The sequence below is a fragment of the Bolinopsis microptera genome, chromosome 7 (genome assembly GCF_026151205.1).
Source record: "Bolinopsis microptera isolate Bmic1 chromosome 7, MBARI_Bmic_1.0, whole genome shotgun sequence".
Taxonomy (NCBI): domain Eukaryota; kingdom Metazoa; phylum Ctenophora; class Tentaculata; order Lobata; family Bolinopsidae; genus Bolinopsis; species Bolinopsis microptera.
In genome coordinates, this window is record NC_087078.1 from 16805163 (window position 1) to 16832097 (window position 26935).

Genomic DNA, 26935 nt, shown 5'->3' on the forward strand with positions numbered 1-26935 from the left:
GAACTTCGTGTTATCAAAGGCGACACGGATAGCTGATATTAAGCCGGAAGCCCGTGTTCAGTGGAAAATATCCATTTGCCAAGGACAGGGCGAAATAATGGGAGGAAGCTGAAAGAGAGCCACACTGTATAGTGTATGGTGAAATTGAGTGGACAATAATAAAACGTAGTGGTAGCGAGACACAAAATGCAACCTAGTGCTAATTGGCAAATAGGAGGCCGGAAAACCAGTCAATACTCAGACAAATTAATAAAATTTGAGTGGTGTTTACAAAAGGCGCACCAAGCTGGTTCTATCCACATAATCAATGTTATTATGAGCTGGTTTTACCATGGTGCAACTGTAAAACCAGCTCATAATAACGATGCATCGTTGAATACTTAAAATTATGACCGAACATTTGGAGAAAATAGTTAGAATAGCGTCTAAACTGGTGGCTTGATTCTAACATTTAGCGTAATATGATCTATATCCCCCCGATCAATCGATTTTAACTCCTTGAATTTTAGTATCCTATTAGAGCAATCAATCCTTATATAGCCGTGTGACTATTTAGTACGTCAACTAGCAGCATTACGTGGGAGGATTGAGGAAGTTCTAAGATCTATGAATCCAAGATCCAAGATGATGAGATTATATAAAGCTACTAGAGCAAATATTTGTCATGTTGGAGCCGAAATTTGTCGGGCTAGAGCTGAAATTGGTCAGGTTATAAGAGTCGAGATAAGTAATGCTAAAGCCGAGATTGGTAAATGTAGAGTTAAAATTTGTAATGTTAGAATTCTGATTAGTAATACAAGAGCTAATATTCGTAATTCTAGAATGGAGATTTTCAAAGTTATTTATACTAGGCCCAGAGGCAACATACATGTATATTGTATAAGTGCGGTGGGTGCGGAATCGCACTATTGACCTAATACTGCACTTTATCGCACCATTGTTCGTTATTTGTTCTATCAGATTGAGAATTGCCCATAACTATGATAGTATGGTTAGGGTCGCAGCATCAAAAACATCGGAAAGAAAATATTACTTTAAAAATCAGTAAAACTCTTATAGGACAATTTTCCTCCAGCAAAAATTCGAACGATAATTGAAACAATAAAAGAAGGTGAATTACTCGTCAAGCTGGATTGTAATCTGTCAACAGATTGAAATTGGGTCAGATATATTATTATAATACGAATATAATATTATATAGATATATTATATTAATACAGATATATTATACTTATAGTTAGAGTTATAGTTAGACAATGGCAAGTTATAATATCGAACACTCTGCCTCAATATAATATAACGTTGCATTCAGTTCAACACAACAAATAACCATCTTATTGTAAAAACTAAAAACTAATTGTAAAAACTTGTATGAAGATAATTCTATACGCTGCCTCTGCTAGACTAGTCCTAGATATAGAGCTGAAAATAGAGAGTGTCAGCGTTCCGGTTAAAATATGACCATTTTACTTTTCAGGCCTGAAATTAAAATGAAATGGGTGTGACATTTTCAAATTGTGGTACTACAATACGCATGCGGAAATAACTGTTCAAGAAACTTTAAGTACAAGAATGAAAATAATATGTTAAGCTGCAGTTTCATAGGGCTGGGCTACAGAATATAAATCATATTACCTATGTCAAGAACATTTGCAGGCGTCTGCCGAATATAAGCTTGTGCTAATGGACTATGACTGCAAGCTTGAGCAATATAGAGAGCAAACTGCTGAAAGTGAAAGTTACATCGAATATTGCCTATTTTGTCAGTACAGGGCCTTCGTGTCGCTGATCTAACTTTATTGAGTTCAGCAGAAGAAAGAGAGGAGAGAATTAGGAAAGGTTATTATCACGACACTGAACAATATAAGTATTAATAATGACAACTTGGACCTACTCAACAGGACTGGATCATACACACTACACACTAGTACTACACACTACACACTCTCATTCAGCTAGTGTTGTGAGCAAAAAACAAAACCACTGGTACTGACTACTGGTAATGGAGGGAGTAATTTTATCGGAAAATAGTTACAAAAAAACGGTACTAACTCTAATGAGATAGCAGAAAGTAATTGCCAAACAGCAAACTATACACATTCTCTCTCACTGTGTCTGGCTGAGAAGAAAGTAGAATATATAGTGGTTCAATACATTTATCTCACCGGAGCACTAGAAGGTCGGTGCACTACTAATGCTAATGCCCGCATGGAACAACAACTCATAATTGTGCAAGGCTGGGAGATAATTTGGCTAAGATTCAGGAGCTAAGAACTAAAATTGCAATTTACTAAATTTACTAATGCTCGTTGTTAGTAATTTTACCTTTTAAAAGTTTAAATGACCCACATATTAACTTTATTTACGACTTTTGTAAAATATTAGGACCCTATTTTGTATTTGAGTTCCATTAAAGGGTTAATGGTGGACACCGGCAAGAGAACCACTAGAAAATTATCAACTATTACCATCGCACACGACTTAACGTTAACGGTTCAACAATGTTAATTCCTTTACTTCAAGTGCTATATTATATTTACTAGGCGGCGCTCAGCCTGTAAGTGTAATTCCGCTGAATCTCTATTCGTTTATGAACATAATAGCCTGGGATCCCCAGGTAATATTATATATATATATTATATATATTATATATATTATATATGGACACGTTCATTTGAGTTTGAGGATATTGGTAAATATAAGTGACCCTATTAAAATGCACAGTGTAGTCGAATTTGTCACACTATGAAATTACACAAACCCTTGATGGTTAGGATAATCGTCTCATCCTCTAGGCTAACTTTGTCACATAACGATATCTTAATCAGGTGATAAGATATCGCTTAAATACGGCCGGCACGTAAATGATTACATTGTCACACTATAAACATGTGACGGAGTAAATATGGACCCCTTGCTGCCGTTTTTGACCAAATTTTTGAGTGTCCAGTTGATTGGATGGGTACATATGACCATTACCTACATATTTGACGACTTTTTTCGTTAGATGGTGCACTCAGGTTTACTCTGTCACACATTTAAAAAAATATGTGAAGAATGTTCAGGGCACCCTGGTAAGCAATGCTGAGTAGTGTAGGTTTATTTGATGGCCTGGAAGTGCTAGGAATTGTTATTATATTGCATATAGTCGTAAGGAATTAAAACACAGGAGGCACAAACAAGTTTACTTTGTCACATAATCTTGATGATATCTGAACATGTGTGAAATTGAACAAATAATGATATACCAGCTTAAACCCCTTATATTACGTACTATGGATCAAACAACACTGCTAGTACCATGCGCCAGTCACATAAATCATTATCGGGTGTAATATGTTAACAGTGTCACAATTAAACTACCGCAACATGGTCAAAAATAGGGTAATTTCGTCACAAAAAAATTATTATAACTCTGTTAGCTCCTTGCTGGCAAAATAACTAGTTTATCGAAATTGTTTTGATGATAAAGTTACATAGTATTTTAATAGAGGTATAGATCTTCAAAATAGGGACAAGACATGTTTACTTTGTCACATCAGTTATTATAAGAGTTAGGTAATCGTCATCACCTTAACAGATCTTTTTCGTAGTTTGGATCGATTAATATAGGCAATAAAGCATCCTATGCCAATTTTAACACACTATCTTGATATTTTTGGGGCAGGAAAAGTTAATTTTGTCACATTTTCAGTGACTTTGACAAATTTAACCTAAAATTGTTAAACTTGAGCTCTGATGTTCTGGACAATATTCTACAAATCGTTTCGGAAAGAATGTTGAATTCTAATAGAGTTATAGATATCCAAAATAGGGGCAAGACATGTTTACTTTGTCACATCAGTTATTATTAGAGTTAGGTAATTGTCATCACATTAACATATATTCTTTTGCAGTTTGGATTGATTTATATAGGTAATAAAGCAGCTTATGCTAATTTTTACACACTATCTTGAAATTGTTGGGGCAGGAAAAGTTAATTTTGTCACATTTTTAGTGACTTTGACAAATTTAACCTAAAATTGTTAAACTTGAGCTCTGATGTTCTGGAGAATATTCTACCAATCGTTTCTGAAAGAATGTTGAATTCTAATAGAGTTATAGATATCCAAAATAGGGGCAAGACATGTTTACTTTGTCACATCAGTTATTATTAGAGTTAGGTAATTGTCATCACATTAACATATATTCTTTTGTAGTTTGGATTGATTTATATAGGTAATAAAGCAGCTTATGCTAATTTTTACACACTATCTTGAAATTGTTGGGGCAGGAAAAGTTAATTTTGTCACATTTTTAGTGACTTTGACAAATTTAACCTAAAATTGTTAAACTTGAGCTCTGATGTTCTGGAGAATATTCTACCAATCGTTTCTGAAAGAATGTTGAATTCTAATAGAGTTATAGATATCCAAAATAGGGGCAAGACATGTTTACTTTGTCACATCAGTTATTATTAGAGTTAGGTAATTGTCATCACATTAACATATATTCTTTTGTAGTTTGGATTGATTTATATAGGTAATAAAGCAGCTTATGCTAATTTTTACACACTATCTTGAAATTGTTGGGGCAGGAAAAGTTAATTTTGTCACATTTTTAGTGACTTTGACAAATTTAACCTAAAATTGTTAAACTTGAGCTCTGATGTTCTGGACAATATTCTACCAATTTTTTCTGAAAGAATGTTGAATTCTAATAGAGTTACAGAATATATAGATCTTCAAAATAGGGGCAAGAAATGTTTACTTTGTCACATCAGTTATTATAAGAGTTATTATAAGAGACTATTTCATTCTATAATCATTGTTTTTAACCTATTTACGATTTCGTATCATTTTTTGTGACAATGTAAACATCAACTGATCTTAACTTGCATCAACTGCATTGTCATCATATAAAGTTTTCCCGCCTTTCAAATCAAAATCAGATATAAATAATTCGCCCAAAATTTAAAATTCCATATATTGTGACAGAATTAACCTCATTTCCCAATAACCAAGTGCCTGTATTAGCGAACTATTCGAAAAACATATTTTAGGGCTATGATTGGTAGATCAACCATCAAATAATGAGTTAAAAGGGTTTTGAGGACACCTCACAGAAGAATAGAGGTATGGTATTCTGACTGTGACAAATTTACCCAAATATTGCCTTGTAACCGTTCGATCCGTGCCCTTTAACTAATGTTTTATCATAATTGTTAGATTGACCTAATCTACTATATTTCAGACCAAGGAATGATAATTAGACAACTACAGTTAACTAAGTCACACAAAATGTGACATTTGAAACATTATAGTGCTTAACAACAATAGATTTTCTTTCTGAGCAGTGCATATGGGAGTATGTGTTACGTGGCTAATGTCCAGAACTTCTGAACGTGCTAGGTTAATAGATGTCAAAATTAAGCCACTATCGTCGAAAACGCTATTATTTTTGTTTACCAATATCCTCAAACTCAAATGAACGTGTCCATATATAATATAATATATAATATAATATATATATATTATGAAGTGAACACCTGGTGTTAAATAGAAGCGAATTCAGATAATCAAATTATTCAGGCTCAGCCAGTTTTACGGTTGAACGGTTTTACATGAGGATCTCATTCTTTGTTGCAACTATATAACCACGAGAAACTGGCCGCTAGAGCCTAAAATGTAAAAGCTCGCGAAATTATTAAACAATTGCACTGGAAGCTCGATAGAGAGAGAGAGAGAGAGAGAGAGAGAGAGAGAGAGAGAGAGAGAGAGAGAGAGAGAGAGAGAGAGAGAGAGAGAGAGAGAGAGAGAGAGAGAGATAGAGAGAGAGAGAGAGAGAGAGAGAGAGAGAGAGAGAGAGAGAGAGAGAGAGAGAGAGAGAGAGAGAGAGAGAGAGAGAGAGAAAGAAAGAGAGAGAGAGAGAGAGAGAGAGAGAGAGAGAGAGAGAGAGAGAGAGAGAGAGAGAGAGAGAGAGAGAGAGAGAGAGAGAGAGAGAGAGAGAGAGAGAGAGAGAGAGAGAGAGAGAGAGAGAGAGAGAGAGAGAGAGAGAGAGAGAGAGAGAGAGAGAGAGAGAGAGAGAGAGAGAGAGAGAGAGAGAGAGAGAGAGAGAGAGAGAGAGAGAGAGAGAGAGAGAGAGAGAGAGAGAGAGAGAGAGAGAGAGAGAGAGAGAGAGAGAAGCTGGAGTCGTCAGGTTAAACGGTTTCCGCACAGTTCACCTCGACTGTAGATGTGTCGAATCGTTCAGATTGATGGAACATGAAAGTCACGACACAGGCGCTCACATTACAAACAAATAACTGCTGGCCTACTTGAGGGGACCTGTCTAAATACCAGCTAGTGCACAGTTTACAGTTTCTCACGACCGCCACGTGACATGGTCTAACCAATGAGAACGCTTACCTTCAGGACGTTTAACCAATCGGTTATCAACGTTTGATTACCCGTGCAACGTGAAACTTGATATTTCGTTGATTATAGTTCATCAAACCATGATGGCCATTTACCGATGACGTGTTGTTTAAGTGGTGCAGCTTTTAAGGACAGCGGGGTCAAACAATAGAAACTCGTTGGTCACGGAATATTCGTTTAATTAAACTTAATAAATTAGCATTATAGATTACCAATTATAATACGTATGGTAGCCTTTAGAAAAGAGAACACGAACAAAACAATTATAACTATATAAATATTGAACTCCACCATCCTCAATGGTCATGACAATTATCGTGTTCAAATAATAAGGTTAATAAATGAGGTAATTAAAATAAATATGGAATTGTTCCTCGTTCCAAAAACCGTTTAAAAGTAAAATAGGTCGCACACACTCTTAATTTTAAAACTCGGGTGAAATAAATGTCAAATTTACATCATATCATCAAAAAATATACATGTATTATTAATATGACAACCGCTAAATTACCGATACGAAAAAATAAACATTACCTATTTTCAGTTCTTTATACATATAATACTAAATTTGGCAAAAGATATACTGTATAAATAATATTTAACTAGCGTATCATAGTCAATGAATAGGGGGCAGCGTAAAGAAAGCACTCCTAGCCTAATGGCTCAAAATCAGCGAGAAATTGTCTCCAGCCCTTTTACATAACCAACATGATAAAGTGGAGTAATATCAACCAGTCTGCAAGGAGGAAGACATGTCTCCTGAACTGTTGAGGAGAGAGACAGCTTTGAAGAGAGATGTGTCTCTTATACTGTTTGAAAGACAGTACTATCTCTGATTGAAATTGCTCCAGCTTTTTTCAGTGAGACTCCTACAGCTCCTCATGGAGAATCCTGCCGTAGTCGGTAGCCTGGGACCCAACAAACACTTCGTGGTGCTCAATCACTTCCTGGTAAGACAGAACCCCGTCCTTGTTAGTGTCCGCTTTCTGAAATAGCGACATATTAGTGTCACGTGATATTAGTGTCACGTGATATTAGTGTCACGTGATATTAGTGTCACGTGATATTAGTGTCACGTGATATTAGTGTCATGTGGTATTAGTGTCACGTGATATTAGTGTCATGTGGTATTAGTGTCACGTAATATTAGTGTCGCGTAATATTAGTGTCACGTGATATTAGTGTCACGTGATATTAGTGTCACGTGATATTAGTGTCACGTGATATTAGTGTCATGTGGTATTAGTGTCACGTGATATTAGTGTCATGTGATATTAGTGTCACGTGATATCAGTGTCACGTGATATTAGTGTCACGTGATATTAGTGTCACGTGATATTAGTGTCACGTGATATTAGTGTCACGTGATAATGGAACAGTTTTTACTTCTTTCAAGAAGTATCACTAATTGCGGACTATTTAAGCTACAGAGACCTTTGACCAGCAGATGTTTTAGTAGCAACATTGTCACTGTGGGTGTAGTTCGATACTCGTAGATGCATTCTGGTGTGTCATCTTTGGGTACGCCAGTGTGTAACAGGATCAACTATAATGGCTTCATATACCATCGAATAACCTCTTCATACAAAAATCGGGGGAAAATCTAATTGGTTAAACAGAGAATATATTACCTCTAGCAGTGTTGTGCCTCCTCCAGACTGTAGTTTATCTCAGAGGGCACTATCCAGGCAGCCTACTTCTTCCGTGCTCAGGTAACCATCGTGGTCCTTGTCTTTGTTTTTCCTGGAAACTCTTCTTTCTCGCTCTACCATCTGAAATCATCGATGAGAACCATATCAATTGTACCAGGGGTGATATAGTATAAGGGGCCCAATCATACAGACATTCGTGTGGCTGTATTTAATACAGTGTATTATGCGGTGAATATTTTAAGCGGTTTATGAGGTATTAATTTAAATGGGTCGGTGATAGCTTGACGTTGTTTGAATGAGTATATCTGTCAAAATGCTCGCAGGGAATTTATGGGCGCGCGAATCGTGTTATGCATGATTCATCGACATGTGGATAAAATATCTAACGGATTTAGTTCTGAGATAAATAAGCGGATTAATGTGCAATTTCGCGTGTTATCGCCGCCAATTTGCGTATTATCGCGTTGTTATCGCCTGGAACATGCGTATTATTGCGCACGATTATCTGCCTATACATGGCGAGTATCGTGCTAAAATGCAGTAGCGAGTAATTTCGCCTTATTAGAGATAGTGAGTAATCTGCGTTAAAGATGATATCTGCGGAGTGCTTCACGTGCATTATAGTGGAATTTTATGTAGTGTAATTGTTGACATATGTTGTTGTATATACTGCAGTTCAACTCGATTCTAGATTCACTGCATGAGATCAGAAATTAATGTTTTAGACAGCAAATAAAAAAATTTAGTATTTGGATACCTATATATTAACCTTGAGCCTGACGCGCGACGCAGAGGCGATTCTGCATTTTCATTTTGATGTTTGACCCTTGCCTCACCAGAATATATCTATTTTTTACATCAAACCTAATATAGCCTTAAAGCTTGAATAGTAAGACACAAGCTCAACATTCACTATTTCTATATTTCATTCCTCTTCACCCCTGTTTTAACGGCCGCAAAACTAGCTTATTTACGAATGCTGACCACCTGGCCACTCCTACCGATCAAACCGAAACCATAACATTTAAACCTTCTATTCAATTGTAATTCAGGAAAATTAATCTAGTAATGCCCGCTATGGAAATAATTTTCGTTTCAATGAATAATATATCTGAATCATACACATATGGTTTTCATTCTGTCTGCGATGGCAATTTGTATATCAGATATGATATATTCAAATAGTACACGAGTTTATTACTGTCTCATTTTCAAGTGTTTGACACGCGCGGTGAGCGCGCAGCTTTTGTGGGTGGGATTTGAATTTACGAAATCCCTAGTTATGAATCTGCGCTCTACTAGGCGCTCACTTAGGCTTAGTTACCAGCCAATTGTTACTTGGTTTTGGAGTTTGTACTCTTAGTATGTGGACCTGATTATAGAGTATTTTCTTCGATGCTTTCCGTTTTCAAAAGTGAGAGTGCTGGGATTCGATCATATAGATATTATGCTTCTGTAAGAGTGTATAAGATGTTAGACCTGTGTTACACACAGTGCGTTAATCAGGATGGATCATTAGTCACCAAGTGAACGTGTGTCTATTGTTCGTTTAGCGCAATGGCCCTATCACACTTATTTCACCTGAAGTACCGTAATCATGCTGACCAGCTCTTCGCTCGAAATTAACTGGGAGTTGTCGAATTTGTTGGTTGATATAAGAACGAAGATTAAGTCACGTTATCATATAGGTCTTCTCTAAATAGTGAGCCCGTGAACCCCCTCATGTCAGGACAGAAATGTTCGCAGAGGTTAACGTAACACGACAGTTAAGACCACTTGGTTCCGATGGCTTCCGCAGGAGATGTTGGTTGAAAGTTATTATACATCGAACTTGTTTGTTTCCTCTTACCTACATTTTTGCTGACTCGACCTGCATCTGCAGCGAGTTGTTAAGTGAAATTATATAAATCTTCTAATTGTAGGTATATTAAAGTATATTTAAAAATGTTAGGATTTTTTCCGATTTTGGACCCGGGGATATACTTTAATAGACTTTAATAGGGTTGGCGGGTGGGCCCCCCCCCCCCCCCCCCCCCAAATTTTACTCTTCTGGCACAATGAGAGCCAGGTTCCCTACTCTCGAAGCGGTTCCCGAAATAAAACGAGCTGTGGCACGTTTCTGCCATATCGAGGGTAAATAAGTTTTTATCACTTGCCATTGCCTCACTTCTTATTAGGAACTAGAGAAGTTCTCGCAAAACATCATGGCTTAACAAATGACAACTCTGATCGATATATCTTTTGTAAAAATCGTTCTTTAATCATTAAGGAGATGAATACATTTCAGAAGTGGCGTACACTCTGATTGGGTGAGGGAGGTCCAGCTACGATATAAGAAATATGCTGTTGACAAGAAATGCAAGAGGAAGGGGGCAGCAGTGAAGCAGAGAGCAGCATCGGATCATCCCCCAGTTACTGCTGCTGGTACCCAGACAGATCCACTGCACGCATTGCACTGCAAGGTAAGCTGCACCTGTATCACATATGAACAATCAAATTTCATCTGTCATGATATGAGATCCACTGAATCCCTGTTGAAACAAAGCTGTTAAAATAGTGATATTCAGGATTGTGTGACCAATGCCATGCGGCATGTCCTGGACGAAAAGGCGGCGGAAATTGCGGAGATGAGGACCAATCTCCTCCTCCACCAAGCACCCTCTCCGACCCCAGCACCCGTCAGGTAGCATAGCAGAATAAATATGACCCGGTGTCCAATGTTTTTGAAATGGTTGAAAATCGTCATTTAGTATGCAGTTTAATTCCATTGTAATGTTATTGCCAGGGTTATGTAATATGTTTGTACCCAGGCTAACAATATTTAGTCAAATTTAAAACTGATATATAACACATCTAAATATTGCAGCAGTATCCTGATCAGAACCCCTGACCCCATCCGCTCTCGCTCGCGAACTCCCTCCGTCAGTTCAAATGGGCCAGGGTAAATTTTTAAGCCATAAAAGTAAATGAGTTAATGTATGTGGTGTTTTGGTAAGTCAACTAGTTATTTTATTGATAAGAAAGGACTCTTATGAAGATTGGCGATGCGTTATATCATTTGTGATGAAATCTTAACACCATATTTATTTCAGACCGTCCCGTTCCAGTCACGGTACACCAGTCTGTGCTGTGCAACCACGATCACGGATTAATTCAGCAGCATCCAGGTATTAGGCAGTGAACCCCCCTCCTGGCTCTCCCTCCCTGGCCCTCCCTCCCTGGCTCTCCCTCCCTGGCTCTCCCTCCCTGGCCCTCCCTCCCTGGCTCTCCCTCCCTGGCCCTCCCTCCCTGGCCCTCCCTCCCTGTCCCTGCCTCACTCATTCTAATTTCAGTATCAGTGCGGACAACTGGGGGCCCGAATCTGTCATAGAAGCCAGAGTCCGCATGGCTGCTGAGAGGAAAAAAAAGGCCTCTCAAAAGAAGCTCACTGCGACTGAGATTTTCCGACAGCGTTGGGGAGGTTCAGTTTAACTATAAAACTTGTAAATACACTGAATTTATTATTAATTTTTGAAAAATTATGTGATGTTTGTTCCGTGATACTAACTTTTTTTTGTGACACTAATTCATTAACTCTATTTGTGATACTAATTTATTAACTAATTTTATGATACCAATTTTGTGACACTAATTTTGATAGACTGTGGGATACTGAAGGGAAAAGAAGCAGTTCTAACGAGCTCTTCTCAAACACAAGGATATATCTTGTGAACTTGGCTGGTATATATGAAACATTTGACACGGAGTTGTAGAGTGAGCTATGTGCCTCGCCAGGGCTAAAGTAGTGAATGACCTTGCTGTACGGCAAGTTAAACAAGGATCTGAAACTACTAGGTTCCGTACAGGCTCAACTCTACACCCGTGCCAATATGTTCATATGAAAGCCTCTTGATTTATACTAATAATTCTTTAATTCTTTTTGCTCGCTTTCTTTTCACCCTTCCCCCTCTCTCGATATTTCATCAATTATCACATCCCAACATTTGAAATGTTTTCAAGTAAAGTTTAGCCTCAAGAACTTAACCTTCACGGACATTATAGTAACAAAATGCTTTGCCCGTGTGTTCTCTGTCAACAAGAGAATGAATTGTCCGACCGTACGGTAAAGGAACATCTGCTCTCATTCGGTCACATGAAGAAAACACTGTTGGCTGATTTTATCAAACATACCGATCCGGGAGACAAACTTTTTCACCACGTGCTGAGGTAATTTACTAATAAGACACAGGCTGTCTGCATCTTTGACTATAAAACATCATCAGTCGTAACTTGAGTAGGATCAGAGTGGGTTGAGTGTAGCACTTTAAAAGGATATTTAAGAGCTGAACTTGTGAATATTAAACATCTGAAGGTGATCATCCGTGTAATCCTGCAGGTCGTTACTAGATAAGTGCTTTGAAGAGGGAGCAACCTTTGAGGTGAAGGGTTCACAGGGAAAACCCCTCCTCATCACCACTATCATTAAGCCGCACAAGGAAATAAAAACTCCTGCTGACAGTGTTAAAAGGAAGCACACTCATGTCTTCAAGGATATAGTAGAGAGCCAGGTATCCTGAATAACGTTATCGGTAATAAGTTAAACTGTATATCACTTCCGCAGTTTGCCATCATAGCCATACTGAAACTGAACGAATCCCTACAGGCAATTTAGTTCAATCAACATGAATATTTGCAGGCTGAGTCAAGCTGTTCAAAATCTAATGACTCTGATATCGAATCAGTGACCAAACGGATCCGAACTGCGGAGTTAACATCACTCTCTAAAGAGCAGCGGGAGTATGTACAGGCGTTGGCTGGCGTTGACTGTAAGAAACGAATTGATGCTCTTCATGTTGCTATGTTCAAAGCTGAATGTAAGTTGTTAAGAACGATACAAATTGTCATTATCATTACAACTTAGCGGGTGGAAAAGTTAATTCTTAGTGTGCAATAGATTTCATCGCAATAAATTAAATGCTGACTCAATTTTTAGCTAACACGGGGACAGCCAATGTACGAAACAACCTGCGGCCACTGCTAAAAAAATATGATATAAAAATGGAATCAGAGAAGGAAATCAAGTCAATGGAAGAATTATACACCGTGAGTGCTCAGTTGAACTCAAAACCAATTATATATCATTTTGGTGTCATGGCGTACTAGCATATAGCATAGCACAACCCAGATTTTGAAATATAGAATATATTGTACATCAAAAATTAACATCATTCATGTTTTAAGGTGAACTATATGAGTGCAATGGTTTCTCTTTCCCATAAAGCTGCAGCACATGATAAAAATGAAACTAAAAGTGGTGAGCTGTTAGCAAGACGTACCCCAGTAGCCTACTGTGATGGACAGGAACTGCTAACCAAAACACTTATAACCTTGAAGAATACCGGTATTTCAAATTTCTAGAGATTATAGAGCTGTTTACAAAAAATTAATTTGATTTAAATAGGTCAAGGTGGGCAGTTCTTTTAGCGGTTTTTATCACATAGTTCATTAACAGCCAGCTGAATTCTATATATTCCAGGCCAGTTAGATGTGGGAACTGACAAAACTATACATGTTAAGCTGTTTGTAGACGCAGACACGAGCTCCACTAAAGTGGCAGTCAATGTGCTAAACCAGCCTTCGTGTAACAGCTCGTATGCCCACCCAATGCTGGTGTACACCGAAGCTCCGGACCATCGCAGGAACATGGAGGTCATATTTAAGGTATTTCTTCATGAAATCTAGACTTCAACTTGAGCTTATTTGTATTAACAGCTTACACTTTAAAAACTGGACAGGCATGAGACAGATAACATTACAGGTGGTTAACCGGGACCTACCACAGCTCAAGAACTTTGTCTTCTGTGGAGCACATGTGAAGATGATTCTCTGTGCAGACACAAAGGCACTGTGGGCTATGCTGGGTATGGGCAGCAATGGGACGTTCCCCTGTCCACTGTGCGAGGTACATAAAGACCTGATGCAAGTACCCAGAAGCCAGAGAGCTCTCTGCAAGCCCCGAACTTTTGCGGGAATTATGCAGAACTTTGATGCTAATATGAGTGGTGAGAGTACTCACTCCCTTTTTAAGAATCACGAACACATGACAAGTAAGAAATAACTTGGGCTTTTAGAATTAATTGAGTTTGAGATCAAATTTTGATTTCCACACGTTGAATAGTAGTGTGTAAGGGGTCGTTCATATATTACTTAACCATCGAAGGTGAGGGGGAGTACATAATATGTGGACGACCACCACTTTAATACAGAAATGTAAGCAACATAAATTTTCAGACCATGTTCGTAATGACGAAGACCGAGTTGTGAAAAAGTGCGAGCTAGCAACACGGAAATACCTGTTGAAAGTGAAATCCAAGCTGTGTGACTGAAATGGGTCAATCATGATGGATTTAGTGTTTGGGACAATCTGCTATATGCCTAAAATTGAAAGATTGTTAATTTGGTGATGCTTCACCCTCTGTTCATATTTTCTACTTGATCAATAATGATATTCGCCACATATTATGTAAAACGCCGCTTATGTTTTGCCATTAAAATTTTTTCGTTATAGTAGTGACTGCGACTGAAACCGCGCATCACGCAAGTTTTTGTCGCCGCGCGAGGGTGATTCAATTTTGTCCACTTCGCCATAATTCTCAGAGGATGTAATTTGACGAGTGCGGGACAATTTTGAGCGCAAGGAATCACTTGAATCGAAGATAACGATTGAGCTGACAATTTCTCCGGTAAAAATTAGACCTTAGATAACTGAATTGGGATGACATCGGAAATAACTCTGATGCGAGCAGGAATACACTATGTCATACTCATAGCAGTAATACTTAGACGTGAATATTAATATCCGATGGATCAAATTAGTGTATATGTTATCATTATTATATATATAAAGTGTGCCTCACTGGGGCACCCTTAAGTAACAGTTCCAGCTCGATAGGCCTCGTAACCGGGATGGATAGAGACAAACGAAATACATCATCTCGTCACAAGCAATCAGATCTAAGTTAAACGATAAGGCCAGGACATACTATGAGCATTGAATTAACTGTCAAAATGGTAACCTGAGCCCTAGAGGTGATCACATGCTATAAGCCTAACGGAAAAGTATTCTAAAAATATAAATCTAATCGTTAAGTTAAACACATTTGAAAGCGGCTGTCAGATAATATAAACGGTTCGGGATGATGGCTGTCGAGGTTCGGGCATGACGCGCCCGGCCGCACAATAAGCGGTGACTAGGGAAGTCACAACAAAAAGTCCCCTCTCAGTCTAATCTGAGCTCTCGATATTTTGGAAGAATTCTGGATTCTAGCTAGAAATAGGTAAATTAGTCAACGAACATGAGATGAATCATATATTAACTTAAAGATGAAAACCCGCTAATCAACGTTGACCAAAATTAAATTATGTGGGCTTACAATTGAATCATATAGAGTAACTATTTGATCATTTGACGTAGCCATTTTGTCAACGCAGCATTTTGTCAATTTGTCAACTCTAAATATTCGACTGCTGTTAATCTTTTAACTTTAATTATAAACTTATGTTACCACTGAAAATCTGAAATGGCTCCAGTAGATCTGTAGATGTGGCAGCTAGGTTCTCGTTATATACTGCGATAATCGCAAATTGAGGCGACAATCGCACGATAATCGCATAATGAGGCGATTATCGCACAAGGGGGGGCGATAATCGCAAAATGAGGCGATAACCGCGCGATAATCGCAAAATGAGGCGATAATCGCACAAGGAGTCGATTATCGCGCGATAATCGCGAGGGAGTGCGATTATCGCTGCAAAAATAAAATCTGCGAAATGGCCAACATTTTCCACTGTGTTCTGCGCACTGCGAAATGCTATCAGATTTTAAGGTCCAAAAACTAGTGATAGCTTGCTAGTACTTTTAGAACCTGTTCCGCTATTTAATTACTAAGGCTTTGGATGATATAATTGCAGGCAAATGGTAAAGCTAACGACTGGTGGTTAATACAGGGATGGCGCTTTAGAATCCGTGTAGTAATCGCCTTCTTCGTATTGGCTGAAAAGTGCTAAACGATGCTTCAGACCTGGCAGACATTGATATTCGTAAATAGCTTAAGAAAAAAGATGTTACGATAAATGATTAGATGATAATGGGTCATTAGGTCGATAGCTAGAGAGAGTAAATAAGTGCAGAGTGTCAACTTTCTGGCTGGGTCGATGATAAAATAACATTGTTTGCTACCGCGGTAAGATAAATCATTAGCTCAAAAATGAGGTCCAGATAAGTTGTATTTCAAATCCAATTTGGAGGCTAACATTTTAACAGCTCTGTGCGAATATACAACTTTAACTAAATGGAGATCAGATCTTGCCATGCCATGATTGAGCTTTGAGGCTAATTACACAAAAACTCAAAAGAAAATCAATAATTTGTCAACAAATTTGTCAAACGAATTTGTCAACGAATTTGTCAAACTCGCCTCTAAAATCTATGGAGCAACAAATGAATGATGCCTGAGCGCATATATTTTGATAAATTAATGAATTAAAATGTTGGTAAAAGTCATCACCTTCGTCGTCATCGTCGTCATCGTCGTTTTCCATTTCTCCGACATATTCTGAAAGTGAGATTTTACCATCCTGGTTCTCGTCCATATCCTCCATTGTTTCCGCAATCACGACATCTGAAGAAAATGATTGTTTAATAACATCAAAAAACGGAGTAGTTCGCTGTTTATTAGTCTCATGATTGAAATACTGATATCTGGATATTATCCGGTTGGAAGAGACAAGGACAAGTGAAACAAGGAAGATAGGAGTAAGGGCAAATTTTCGGCGTCAACGCCAGTGGCGTAACGAAAGGCCCTGCTGACCTCGCTGTGCAGGGGGGCGCCGTCTTAGGGGGGCGCCAAATCGTCGTTTGAATGTGGGACAATTTCGAAAACTTAACTAAAGTACTAGCAAAACTGCGCGTTTTGCTCTAGATACACACTTTTTTAGAGATTTTACCGGCGTATTCTCTAAAATCACCTAATTTGTTCAATTTTAGGGAGGGGCACCAAAAGGGGAGGGGGCGCCAACAGGGGGGCGCTTTTTTCGGCAGGGGGGCGCCAACATGCAACGTTACGCCACTGGTCAACGCCATCTTCAGGCTCAATAAATGTATTTAATTGTAGTTGCGAAAAAAGTTTTTAAACTTTTTTCACAACTACAATTAAATACATTTATTGAGCCTGAAGATGGCGTTGACGCCGAAAATTTGCCCTTACTCCTAACTTCCTTGTTTCACTTGTCCTTGTCTCTTCCAACCGGATAATATCCAGATATCAGTGTTTAATAACAGTTCAACATAATTCTGGCATAATTATTAGATAAGCAAGTACCTAATTATTTCGCCATGGGATAAAATTAGATAACCACAATTTTTAGTAAACCGGTCCAGATTGCGTTTGCTACCAGGCCATCTCTAGATTAAGACATATTTCATTGCATCGGAGATACCGATTTTGAAATATATTAAACACGACCTGGCCTGAAGATATAACATTAATCATAACAGTAATCATAACATTAAACTTAATATTAAACATAATATTAAACATTACATTTAAACATAATATTAAACATTATATGTGCAATATTAATAACACACACGTAGAGGGGTGAGGGTGTTTTATTTGGAGTGTGCCGAGTTGTTTGGGACACGGACTGAGGGTTATTGGGATGTGGGGAGCCTTATCATATATAATAGAGGGGTCTTGTATCTCTTGCAACATAGCATCATCATATCACCATATTATACAATTTTCGAATTGAACACGTCATCATTAATTAACGTCTTTCGCAAATTCCGTGTTAAATTAAAGCTAATTACTTATGTACTCATGACATGTGGAACGGAGAGTTGAATATTTCTGAATATTCTGATTCTGAATATTTAAGATACTGTACAGTATTAAAATGCAGCACAGTATTAACTACAGTAAACAATATGTTAAATCAGAGGACAAGCTCCCGAAACTAAATCTCTTATTGGGGTGTATGCACTGTGCAATAAACTGGGGGTAATATCTTAGCGTGGTTATACTAGATATCCCTTCTAATATTACACGAGGTTTAGGGAGTCATTGATCTGTGACACTGTGACACTGTGACACTTGCACTGTGACACTGTGACCAGTAGGCAGTATATACCTAATACCCAAAGACATCACCCTTGTCGAACAAATTGCGTTACAATCTGTAAGAACAGCTGTGATCAGTCCTATAATTAATACCCGAGCACATTACCCCGATTTACCGTACAGTTCGGGGGAAAGGTAAATAGAACGGAAAAATATTGTACAGTAAATCGGGGTTTTGACTTGTGAAACTGGGTCCACTGACTTTTTATCTCATAATAGTCCAGTTGAAATATTAGATATTTACAGATTTAGAGTGTTGAAGAATGTTCCATATGAACATTGAACAGTCATTCTGTGAATGAAACCATTACATAGGATCATGACATTGTGTTTAAACTGCACGTTTCTAATGATGTGTACTGTAAACGATATGTTAAGTTCTGGAGAAACATTGAGCAGCAGTCACACTGTCACCAAGAAACACTGTCACTAAGTAAAACATTAAGAAACACTGTCACTAACTCATCCAACTACAATAGTCTTGATCCTCAAGCGGCCCCTGATACTGTCCGTGATGCTGCAATCATCATTAAAGTTTACACTGACTCTGAGAGATCCGTGTCCACTGTCCATAAATAATAGCAGTTCGCTAAATATAAGTGTAAAAGAACAGAGCACCCCCCCCCCCCCCAGTGAGTGTATTACAAAAGCACAACCCGGAATATGTAGCTTGTCGCTGAGGACTGTGAATTACCAAGATCTTGAATGATGGATCAGTTATTGGGAATATACCAGCATTGTTAACAGAACACAGCGAGTGAGGAAGTTTCTTAACTTACGTGTCCCATGGAATCAGAGTCACTCTTTTGTTGTTTACAAACAGTTACACTAGCTACCCCCCGATTAGCACATATGATACTCTTATAATCTCTACATCCGCCGACATTAATTTAGCTGAAGTGGATATGATACGTGGATAAAATACGTGGATATGATACGTGGATAAAATACGTGGATATGATACGTGGATAAAATACGTGAATAGGATACGTGGATAAAATACGTGGATAGGATACGTGGATATGATACGTGGATATGATACGTGTCCAAACTTTGAGTGCAGCTCTTAAATACAAACTGTTTAAACTCTAGCTTATGAATTACAATTTGAGATGCAAATCAAATTTCAAGAATTTCGATTTCAGATTTCGACACGAATCTTGAAAGAGTCCGTATCTATAGCGGTAAACTTTACTATCCAGCCATACAGTCACTGTGATCTTACTGCATAATAGAGCACTGCAAGAATTACAGTAGATTAGGTATGCAATGTATGATGGTAGGCATTTAATGTATGTCCAGGTCGACTGTCGAGTCTAGAATATTCTAGTTAAGTCCAGGTCTGGTGCTCTGTCTGCATCATCCACGTGCATACAGTACACTAATAACCTCACAGAGCTGCACTCTATTCAATACGATCTGTAGTATATAAACTGACTTTATTCAATATGGTACCTACCCAGTACCCAGTGACCGTACTCAGTACTGATACCATTGAACAGTGGTGATTGGTGAGATTATTATATCGTACTGTTACCTGAATCTTCATCCTTTTATATCTTTAATCATTATAATATGCCAAGTGTGACAGGTTAATGGACCTAGCTGTGACGTCACGTGCTGTATTATATTTTTGTTCGATTAAAGTAATATCTTGACTTGTGATATTAGTAGTACAGTGTACACTCTGTACAGGTTATAGTAGTAGTACTTTAAAGTTATAATAGATATTACGATAACGCCGTGCTACTACAGAGAACTAGTGCTTGGTGCACCAAGCCAGGTTTTAGCTAATAGTGAGTATACGGAGAATAGTGTGAGATACTTACTTACTTACACCATGAAATATGAATAAAGTAAACTAAAAACTTCTGAGTCCTGAGATCTGCCCTAATTCAAAAGTATCCATCGTTTGTGATAATATAAAGTGTGGTTTGTGGTAGATATTTATATAGCGTACTCCACAATCTACCTTATCGGACCTTATTTGGAGGGACATTAAATGGACGCTCGCGCTGGAGGCCCTTACGTTCATCTTAATGTCCGTTCATTTAAGGTCCGTCTAAGTTAAAGTCCGTTGAATTATTTTCAAACATTTTTCCACTTTGAACTTTTTGTCCAAAATATGACAATTATGAGAACTTTATTATGCCTTAAGTTAACGAAGGAAAGGTTCTCCTTGGTCTGCCAGAGGCACAGAAAACCCTACAAGTATATGAGGTTTTCAAGGGTCACTTGGCGGAAAAAGTCAACGGAATTATGGCACTCAACAACATAGTTCATGAGTTAGTCCCCGCCAACATGACAAACTTTTTCCAGCCTCTAGACATTACGGTAAATCGTGTTGCCAAGGACATTGTCCGACGTTGTTATAGTTCATATTACTCAGGGGAGGTAATGAAACAGTGCTAGGAAAACTCCAAGTGATTACGGTTAACCTTAAGTTGTCTAAGATAAAACCACTTCACGCCGAATGGCTTGTAAAAGTTAACACTGAAATGCAGGACCGGGGTAGTTTGATAAAAAAGGTTTCCATAAAGCTAGAAATCACTGATGCTTTAAGCATGGACTATTTCATGCACGAACACCCATTTGATGAAGATGATTATATGTGATATTAGACACTGATCATGTAAACATATTTTAACATTTTTACTGCTTAACGACTGCTATTCTTACTTACTGTATAAAAAATGGATTTAAAAATCGTTTGCTGAAATAAAAAACGTCAAAAAATGAACAAAATTCGGATTTTTGATGGTTTTGAATGCCTTCTAGCGTTCACATTAATGTCCGTTCATAATTATGTCCGATCATTTAATGTTCGTCCGAATAAGGTCTGATTTAAGGTATGTGAATACTGCAACTGGACAATTTTCGTTAATTATGTAATCAAAATTTTCGTTTTTTAAACAAATTTCCGTTTAGTAAGTGTTTTGCAATTACTAATCTTGATTACGTAATATAGGGGGGGGGGGTTCGGTCTTGATTACGGTTGATTACGGAGGGGGGGGGGTAAAAATTGCCAAAATATTGATTACGTAATATGTGAACGACCCCTTAATAGTACAACTTTATTGAAATAATAGAAGAGTATTAAAATATTTTTCTAAGATCAAAATGTTAATAAGTTCCGCGCCGTCTATTGTCCTTTGAACCCGCTAGTACATAATAGTAGCAACAAATGATAAAACTAAGTAAGTAAATTTGATAATACATTTTTGAACTTTTAAAAAGGTTCTATACTGCGGTCGGCTGCCATGCTGTAATGTAATATATTGAGTGTCGAGTATTAAGATGCTTATATTATATGCTATTGTTTTAGTAACAATAAATAGTAGGTTTTCGTAACAAACAAAATTAAAAATTAAAATGGTAGGTTGATTGTTGAACTTAAAACTGTTCTGTATTGCTGTCGGCTGCTGCAATGTAATATATTGAGTATTGAGTATTGAGATTTGAGATGCTTATATTATATATGCTTTATGCTATTGTTTTAGTAACAATAAATATTAGGTTTTAGTAACAATAAAACTACTTACTTGTACTTACTTGATTAGGTCTCCTCAATCATTCGAGTGGCCTGCACCAATGAACTCCCGTTTGTGACGTATCATCTCCCTCCAAAGTTTTCGGTCACTAGCCATCTCGCTCGCTCCTTCTAGGTCTATGTCAGTGTTTCCTGTAAACGATGCAGCATCTTCCAGCAAACATTTCCTCCAGTTCTTTCTTGGACGGCCCCTAGATCTTCTCCCATGGGCAGGGGTCCAGTTAAGCAGGTACTTAGGAAGCCTAGTGTCTGGCATTCTGGTGACATGGCCAAACCAACGCAGGCGGTTTGCTCCTATGTACGTCTCTACTGGATTTATCTTTGCACGCTCCAGCACTTCAGTGTTTCTAACCCGATCGAGCCATCTTATCCTAAGTATTCTCCTCAAGCAACGCTGATGGAACACCTCAAAGCGATGTAGCTGCTTTTTGGTTGTGTTCCAAACCTCACTACCATATAACAATATTGTCAAAACCGCTGCCTTATAAATCCTGATCTTTATAACAATAAAATGTAACAATAAAATGTAAAAATAAAAATTGTACGTTGAACTTAAAACTGTTCTGTATTGCGGTCGGCTGCTGCAATGTAATATTTATATATTGAGTATTGAGTATTGATATGCTTATATTATATGCTATTGTTTTAGTAACAATAAATAGTAGGTTTTCGTAAAAATAAAATGCAAAAATAAAAATTGCACGTTGAACTTAAAACTGTTCTGTATTGCGGTCGGCTGCTGCAATGTAATATATTGAGTATTGAGTATTAAGACGCTTATACTATATGCTATTGTATAAAAAAATGGATTTAAAGAACATTAGCTGGTATAAAAAAACGCCAAAGAAATGAACAAAATTCGGATTTTTGATGGTTTTGAATGCCTTCTAGCGTTCACATTAATGTCCGTTCATAATAATGTCCGTTCATTTAATGTCCGTCCAAATAAGGTCCGATAAGGTAGATCTATAAAACGGAGTACTAGTTATCTCTACGCTAAGTCTACAATTCTGCTAACTAACAATTGAGTCTGAGGTCAAGTAAATGTTCATAGATATGGATTATAGAGATTACGTATAGTACATTCACACATAGTTTATTACATCGTTTATCAGTTATTTGTTGTGCTGTATTTGAGTGGTGATTTCGCTCTGAGAATCAGGGTCAGTAGCTCAATTGGTAGAGCAAGAGACGCGAAATCTCGAGGTTCTGGGATCATTCCCCAGTTGTCCCTAGTTTTTCAGAATTAATCATCACATATAGACAGCATGAGAGTAGGCCTGGCCATCTCGAAGTGATACATCGTTTATAATTAATATAATGACACTACTTTGAAGTTTGACTATTACACGTGTAATCCACTGCTTCTATGCTTTCACATTCTCTTACTTCCTTTTCCCATCAGGCAGTATCTGCATATATTTTAACTCATTAAAGTAATTCTGTGAAACGTCCCCTTCTAGAATTTAGCCTTTAAAACCGCTCCTATTAAATGTTATAATAAACCGTTAAAGTATGAATATGACTTTATGTGCGAAATATTTTCAAAACTAGCTAAATAATGGAAAAACCAAATAGATGGAATGGAAAATGCAAATGGTCTCAAAAAGTCGAATTGTTGCTGACTAAAAATGTGCGAAATTTTTGACTAAAATTATGGTAACCAACATTTTTGTAACCAAATTTATTGGCCTTAAGTTACCTACTTCTCTACTTCAACTGAACAAGTACACGTGTCCCTGTACAGTGTACTGCGTACACTCAAAGTTCACACCAGAGTATACTGTATAGACATGTGTCCCTGTACACTGTACAGTGTACACTCACAGACCACAGTTCACACGAGAGTATAGACATGGTTCACACCAGACATGGACTAGTCCAGGAAGCTACTCACCGCAATGTTTTCTAAAAGCTGGAGTAGTTTGGTTGGGCAGGAGAAAAATGAGAAGTTCATATTAGTTTCAACAGGAAACACAAAAGAATAACCCGGGTTAGCTACTAGCTAGTAAGAATGTCAGTAACTAGGAGCCTCTTAATCAGTTGATAGGCTTACTTGTTACCTGCTGAGCTCACCCCAGCAACCACCCAGGGGGGGGGTAGGTCTAACCCAGGGCCAGGGGGGGGGTGGTAGGTATAACACCTCACAAAGGGTTTTGTAGAGAGCTCCAGTAACTTAGATATACCAAAAAACTTAGATGAGATGTGATTACATACCAATTAGTATGAATCAATCTTACCTGCCATGTGTTCGAATTCCTCAGGGTGGAGGAATGCAGTGAATTCCTCAAATGTCAGCTTCATGTCATCATCCTGATCAGCCAGCTGAAACCTCTGCTTGTCTCGTTTAACGTATCTAGTGGAGCAGTTTCAGAGTTGACAAAAAGCAATTACTTAATATTTGATTACAAGTTAAATCTACACTTTGGATTCATAGTTTTTAGTGCCAGTAAAACTTTATAGTGTAAAGTGATTTACCGGGTTTTTGTGAGTGGTTTTGAGGAGTTTAAGATAAAGTTGTGTGCTTGTGTTCAAATTGTGTATTATAAATTCAATAAACAAGAAACCCCTTCAGATCGAAAATATTTCTAAAGATACCCCAAACTAACCTGGCGTACGTTTCATCGTCATCATCATCATCGTCAACTTTACCGTCATCTTTACCGTCATCTTCACCGGCCTCCCTGTTGAGGTATTGTTCCCCGAATGTGTTTGTAACATATTCCTCCCACGTCACAACACCGTCTTTATCAGTATCTTCATTGGGCAGGGCCTAGATAATTGTGTTGTTGGCATCATGGTTCGTAATAACACCTCAGTACACAATAACGCTATAGTGCACTTTATTCTGCTCATGTTGATTGTTGAATCATCATTAATTGTGTTACGAAGTACGAACTATAATATTTAAGGCTTACATTTTGAGCGTCTTTCTGAACGTAATCCATGATCTGCAACTTGATCCAATTTTTCAGCTCAGTTTCATCAATATCACCATCACCGTCAGCATCAACTCTGAAGGATGTTTTAAAGCTAGAAGGTTTGTGTATAACCCAAAATGAATAGCAAAATATTTAACGGTTGAGTTTACAAAAGGATGGAGTTATCAAAAATCAATCGTAGGTAGATGACTTTTGAAAAACTATATTAATCTTATAATTAGATGGAACTAATGAAATTAATTCGTCTCACTTCGGCAAAAGTGCGGCTAGTTTAGCCTTGCTCTCATCTTCATCCATATCATCGTAGTCATGTCCGTGATCTTTTCCCAGGAATGCTTCATGATCTACATCTGAAATAACCGTTTACATAAAACTTCAATTCAATATTACAGTACATTTTACGTTATGTAAAAAAATTTGGCATCGTGCAGTGTAGATATTATTTTACTTGTGCAAAGTTTGAAGTTAGTGAAAGCTCAAGTTTAGTGAAATGTTTGTCTAAAAAAGGACTAAATATTGTAAATATTCATAAATTTATTTAACGCCTCAAACCAACCTGCTTCATTTTCGTGGTGGCGTCTTTCTTTATCAACGATGTTCTCTCTGTGCTTTTCTTCACCACTCACCAAGATGACAAATAATGCCAGAAATGCAGTACTTTTAAGTAACATCCTGTCGAAATAATTAATCAACTTTTAAACTCGTAAATTAATGACCAAAGTGGTATTGAAAGTGGTAAAGATCCTGGAAGTAACTGCTGAACATTCCCTCTTAGAATTAATTAAAATCGTGCACAATAGGGTTAATATAGGTGGTGTAAAATGAAGTGCCCTACAGACCTTGAGGGGGGGGGGGGGCAACAGAGGGGAACGCTTTTCCCCCCAAATTTTGAACAAAGGGGGGGGGGGGGGGGCAAAATAGCAATGCTACCTCACTGTTACACAAAAATTTCCCTAGATCAATATTTTTAGGGGAGGCGCGGCAGTACACACATGGCACCAGGGGATTGATCTTCAAGAGGGTATGGTCTATGGAAATCCATTATTCTTACAGTTGACAATTGTTGGTAAATTTCAGAAATTTGTAAGATCATTTTCTGTCTATTGGCTGGCATAAAGTAAGTGTTAAACAGATTATTATCAAATCTAACATATCTAATAATTTAACTAATTATTAAATGTCCCTTTCAAGTGGACAATAACATACTCTAAATTATAAAATTATATATGCAAATTCTTGTCTGTTTATTTAATTCTGAAAGTACTGGAAGCACATAATATATTTGTGCACATAATATATTTGTGTACTGCCTACTGTCCCTCAATTCCGTGATCCTCCTTTGAACTGCAATAATTTAACAAGGGCAAAGAGAAGAAAAAATTGTGATAGCCAGTTTATCTAAATTTGTATGTGCTCACTCAAAGTATTGATTCAGCTTCTCATATAAAGGAGGACTAACAAAGCAATTACATTTTAAAGCTTTGCCAGCAAGTGATGATCTGATCTCAGTGGAAGCTATTTTAGAGGGGGTTCTGAATGATCAGTCATCAGACCCATCAATCTCATGTGGTCAACTCAGCTGAATGTTCGGGAAATCTGTGATTGAGGATTTTATGAGGAGGGATCTGCCAAAATATCATGAATTTTGTAAGGGTATCCTTGGCCCTCATCCTTCAGTTTACATACATTGTAGTGCATTGTATAGTACTATTCATATAAGAGGTACTTAAGGTCTTCTAAGAATCACGATATGATGCTCCAAATTAGGAAAAACAAATTTTAGGAAAACAAATTTAAATTTTGGTATTTATTAATAACAATCAAAACATATCATATCATAAAAATAAAGCTGCGCGTTGGTTGACTGCCTCAGTAAGGTGAATAATTTAAGCTTGAGGGTGCCCCGTACATTTACAGAACCTCATGCGGCGATCACATGATCACGAGGACCTGTGAGCGCTAAATTTAATTTAAAGTTTCTAGAAATCATACGTATCACTACGAGTTACTCATGCTTTTGAATTATAGGAGTGCGGATTGTCAGGTATTCCATTCATTCATACTTAGTCGGTTTAAAGCTGTATATTTAGAACTCACTATTGTTTGAACTATGAAAGCAGAACGTGGATAATGGACAATATACCGAAATTTATAAAATATGATTGAGCTTCAGATTTAACCACATTTAATGGATGCCTAAAATGTGGACCTAGATACCTATTCAGTCACCAAGATA

At 37.6% G+C, this 26935-nt stretch overlaps 2 protein-coding genes across 2 annotated transcripts in view; one reads left to right on the top strand and one right to left on the bottom strand.

The window, feature by feature from the left end:
* Positions 1 to 6557: 6557 nt before the first annotated feature.
* Positions 6558 to 26935, bottom strand: part of LOC134818452 (calumenin-A-like) — an 88894-nt gene continuing 68516 nt past the window's right edge. The window contains exons 2-9 of the mRNA XM_063828020.1: positions 25256 to 25373; positions 24950 to 25049; positions 24676 to 24772; positions 24367 to 24530; positions 23998 to 24113; positions 16594 to 16707; positions 8027 to 8167; positions 6558 to 7381 (exon numbers count right to left, since the gene is read on the bottom strand). Coding sequence (XP_063684090.1) covers positions 8076 to 8167; positions 16594 to 16707; positions 23998 to 24113; positions 24367 to 24530; positions 24676 to 24772; positions 24950 to 25049; positions 25256 to 25370 — 798 coding nt within the window. The 5' untranslated portion in view covers positions 25371 to 25373 and the 3' untranslated portion in view covers positions 6558 to 7381; positions 8027 to 8075. The remainder of the gene's footprint in view (positions 7382 to 8026; positions 8168 to 16593; positions 16708 to 23997; positions 24114 to 24366; positions 24531 to 24675; positions 24773 to 24949; positions 25050 to 25255; positions 25374 to 26935) is intronic.
* LOC134818458 (uncharacterized) lies at positions 10430 to 11607 on the top strand. The gene is made up of 5 exons (XM_063828027.1): positions 10430 to 10509; positions 10615 to 10730; positions 10914 to 10988; positions 11140 to 11214; positions 11380 to 11607. The coding sequence occupies exons 2-5, from the start codon at positions 10633 to 10635 to the stop codon at positions 11516 to 11518; spliced, it is 387 nt and encodes a 128-aa protein (XP_063684097.1). The 5' UTR covers positions 10430 to 10509; positions 10615 to 10632; the 3' UTR covers positions 11519 to 11607.

Bases quoted from the DNA above. Each gene is read 5' to 3' on its own strand.
- LOC134818458 (XM_063828027.1), top strand. From the start codon at position 10,633: ATGCGGCATGTCCTGGACGAAAAGGCGGCGGAAATTGCGGAGATGAGG. The intron at 10,989-11,139 runs GTAAATTTTTAA...TATTTATTTCAG, and splicing joins GTCAGTTCAAATGGGCCAGG to ACCGTCCCGTTCCAGTCACG. The intron at 11,215-11,379 runs GTATTAGGCAGT...TTCTAATTTCAG, and splicing joins ATTAATTCAGCAGCATCCAG to TATCAGTGCGGACAACTGGG.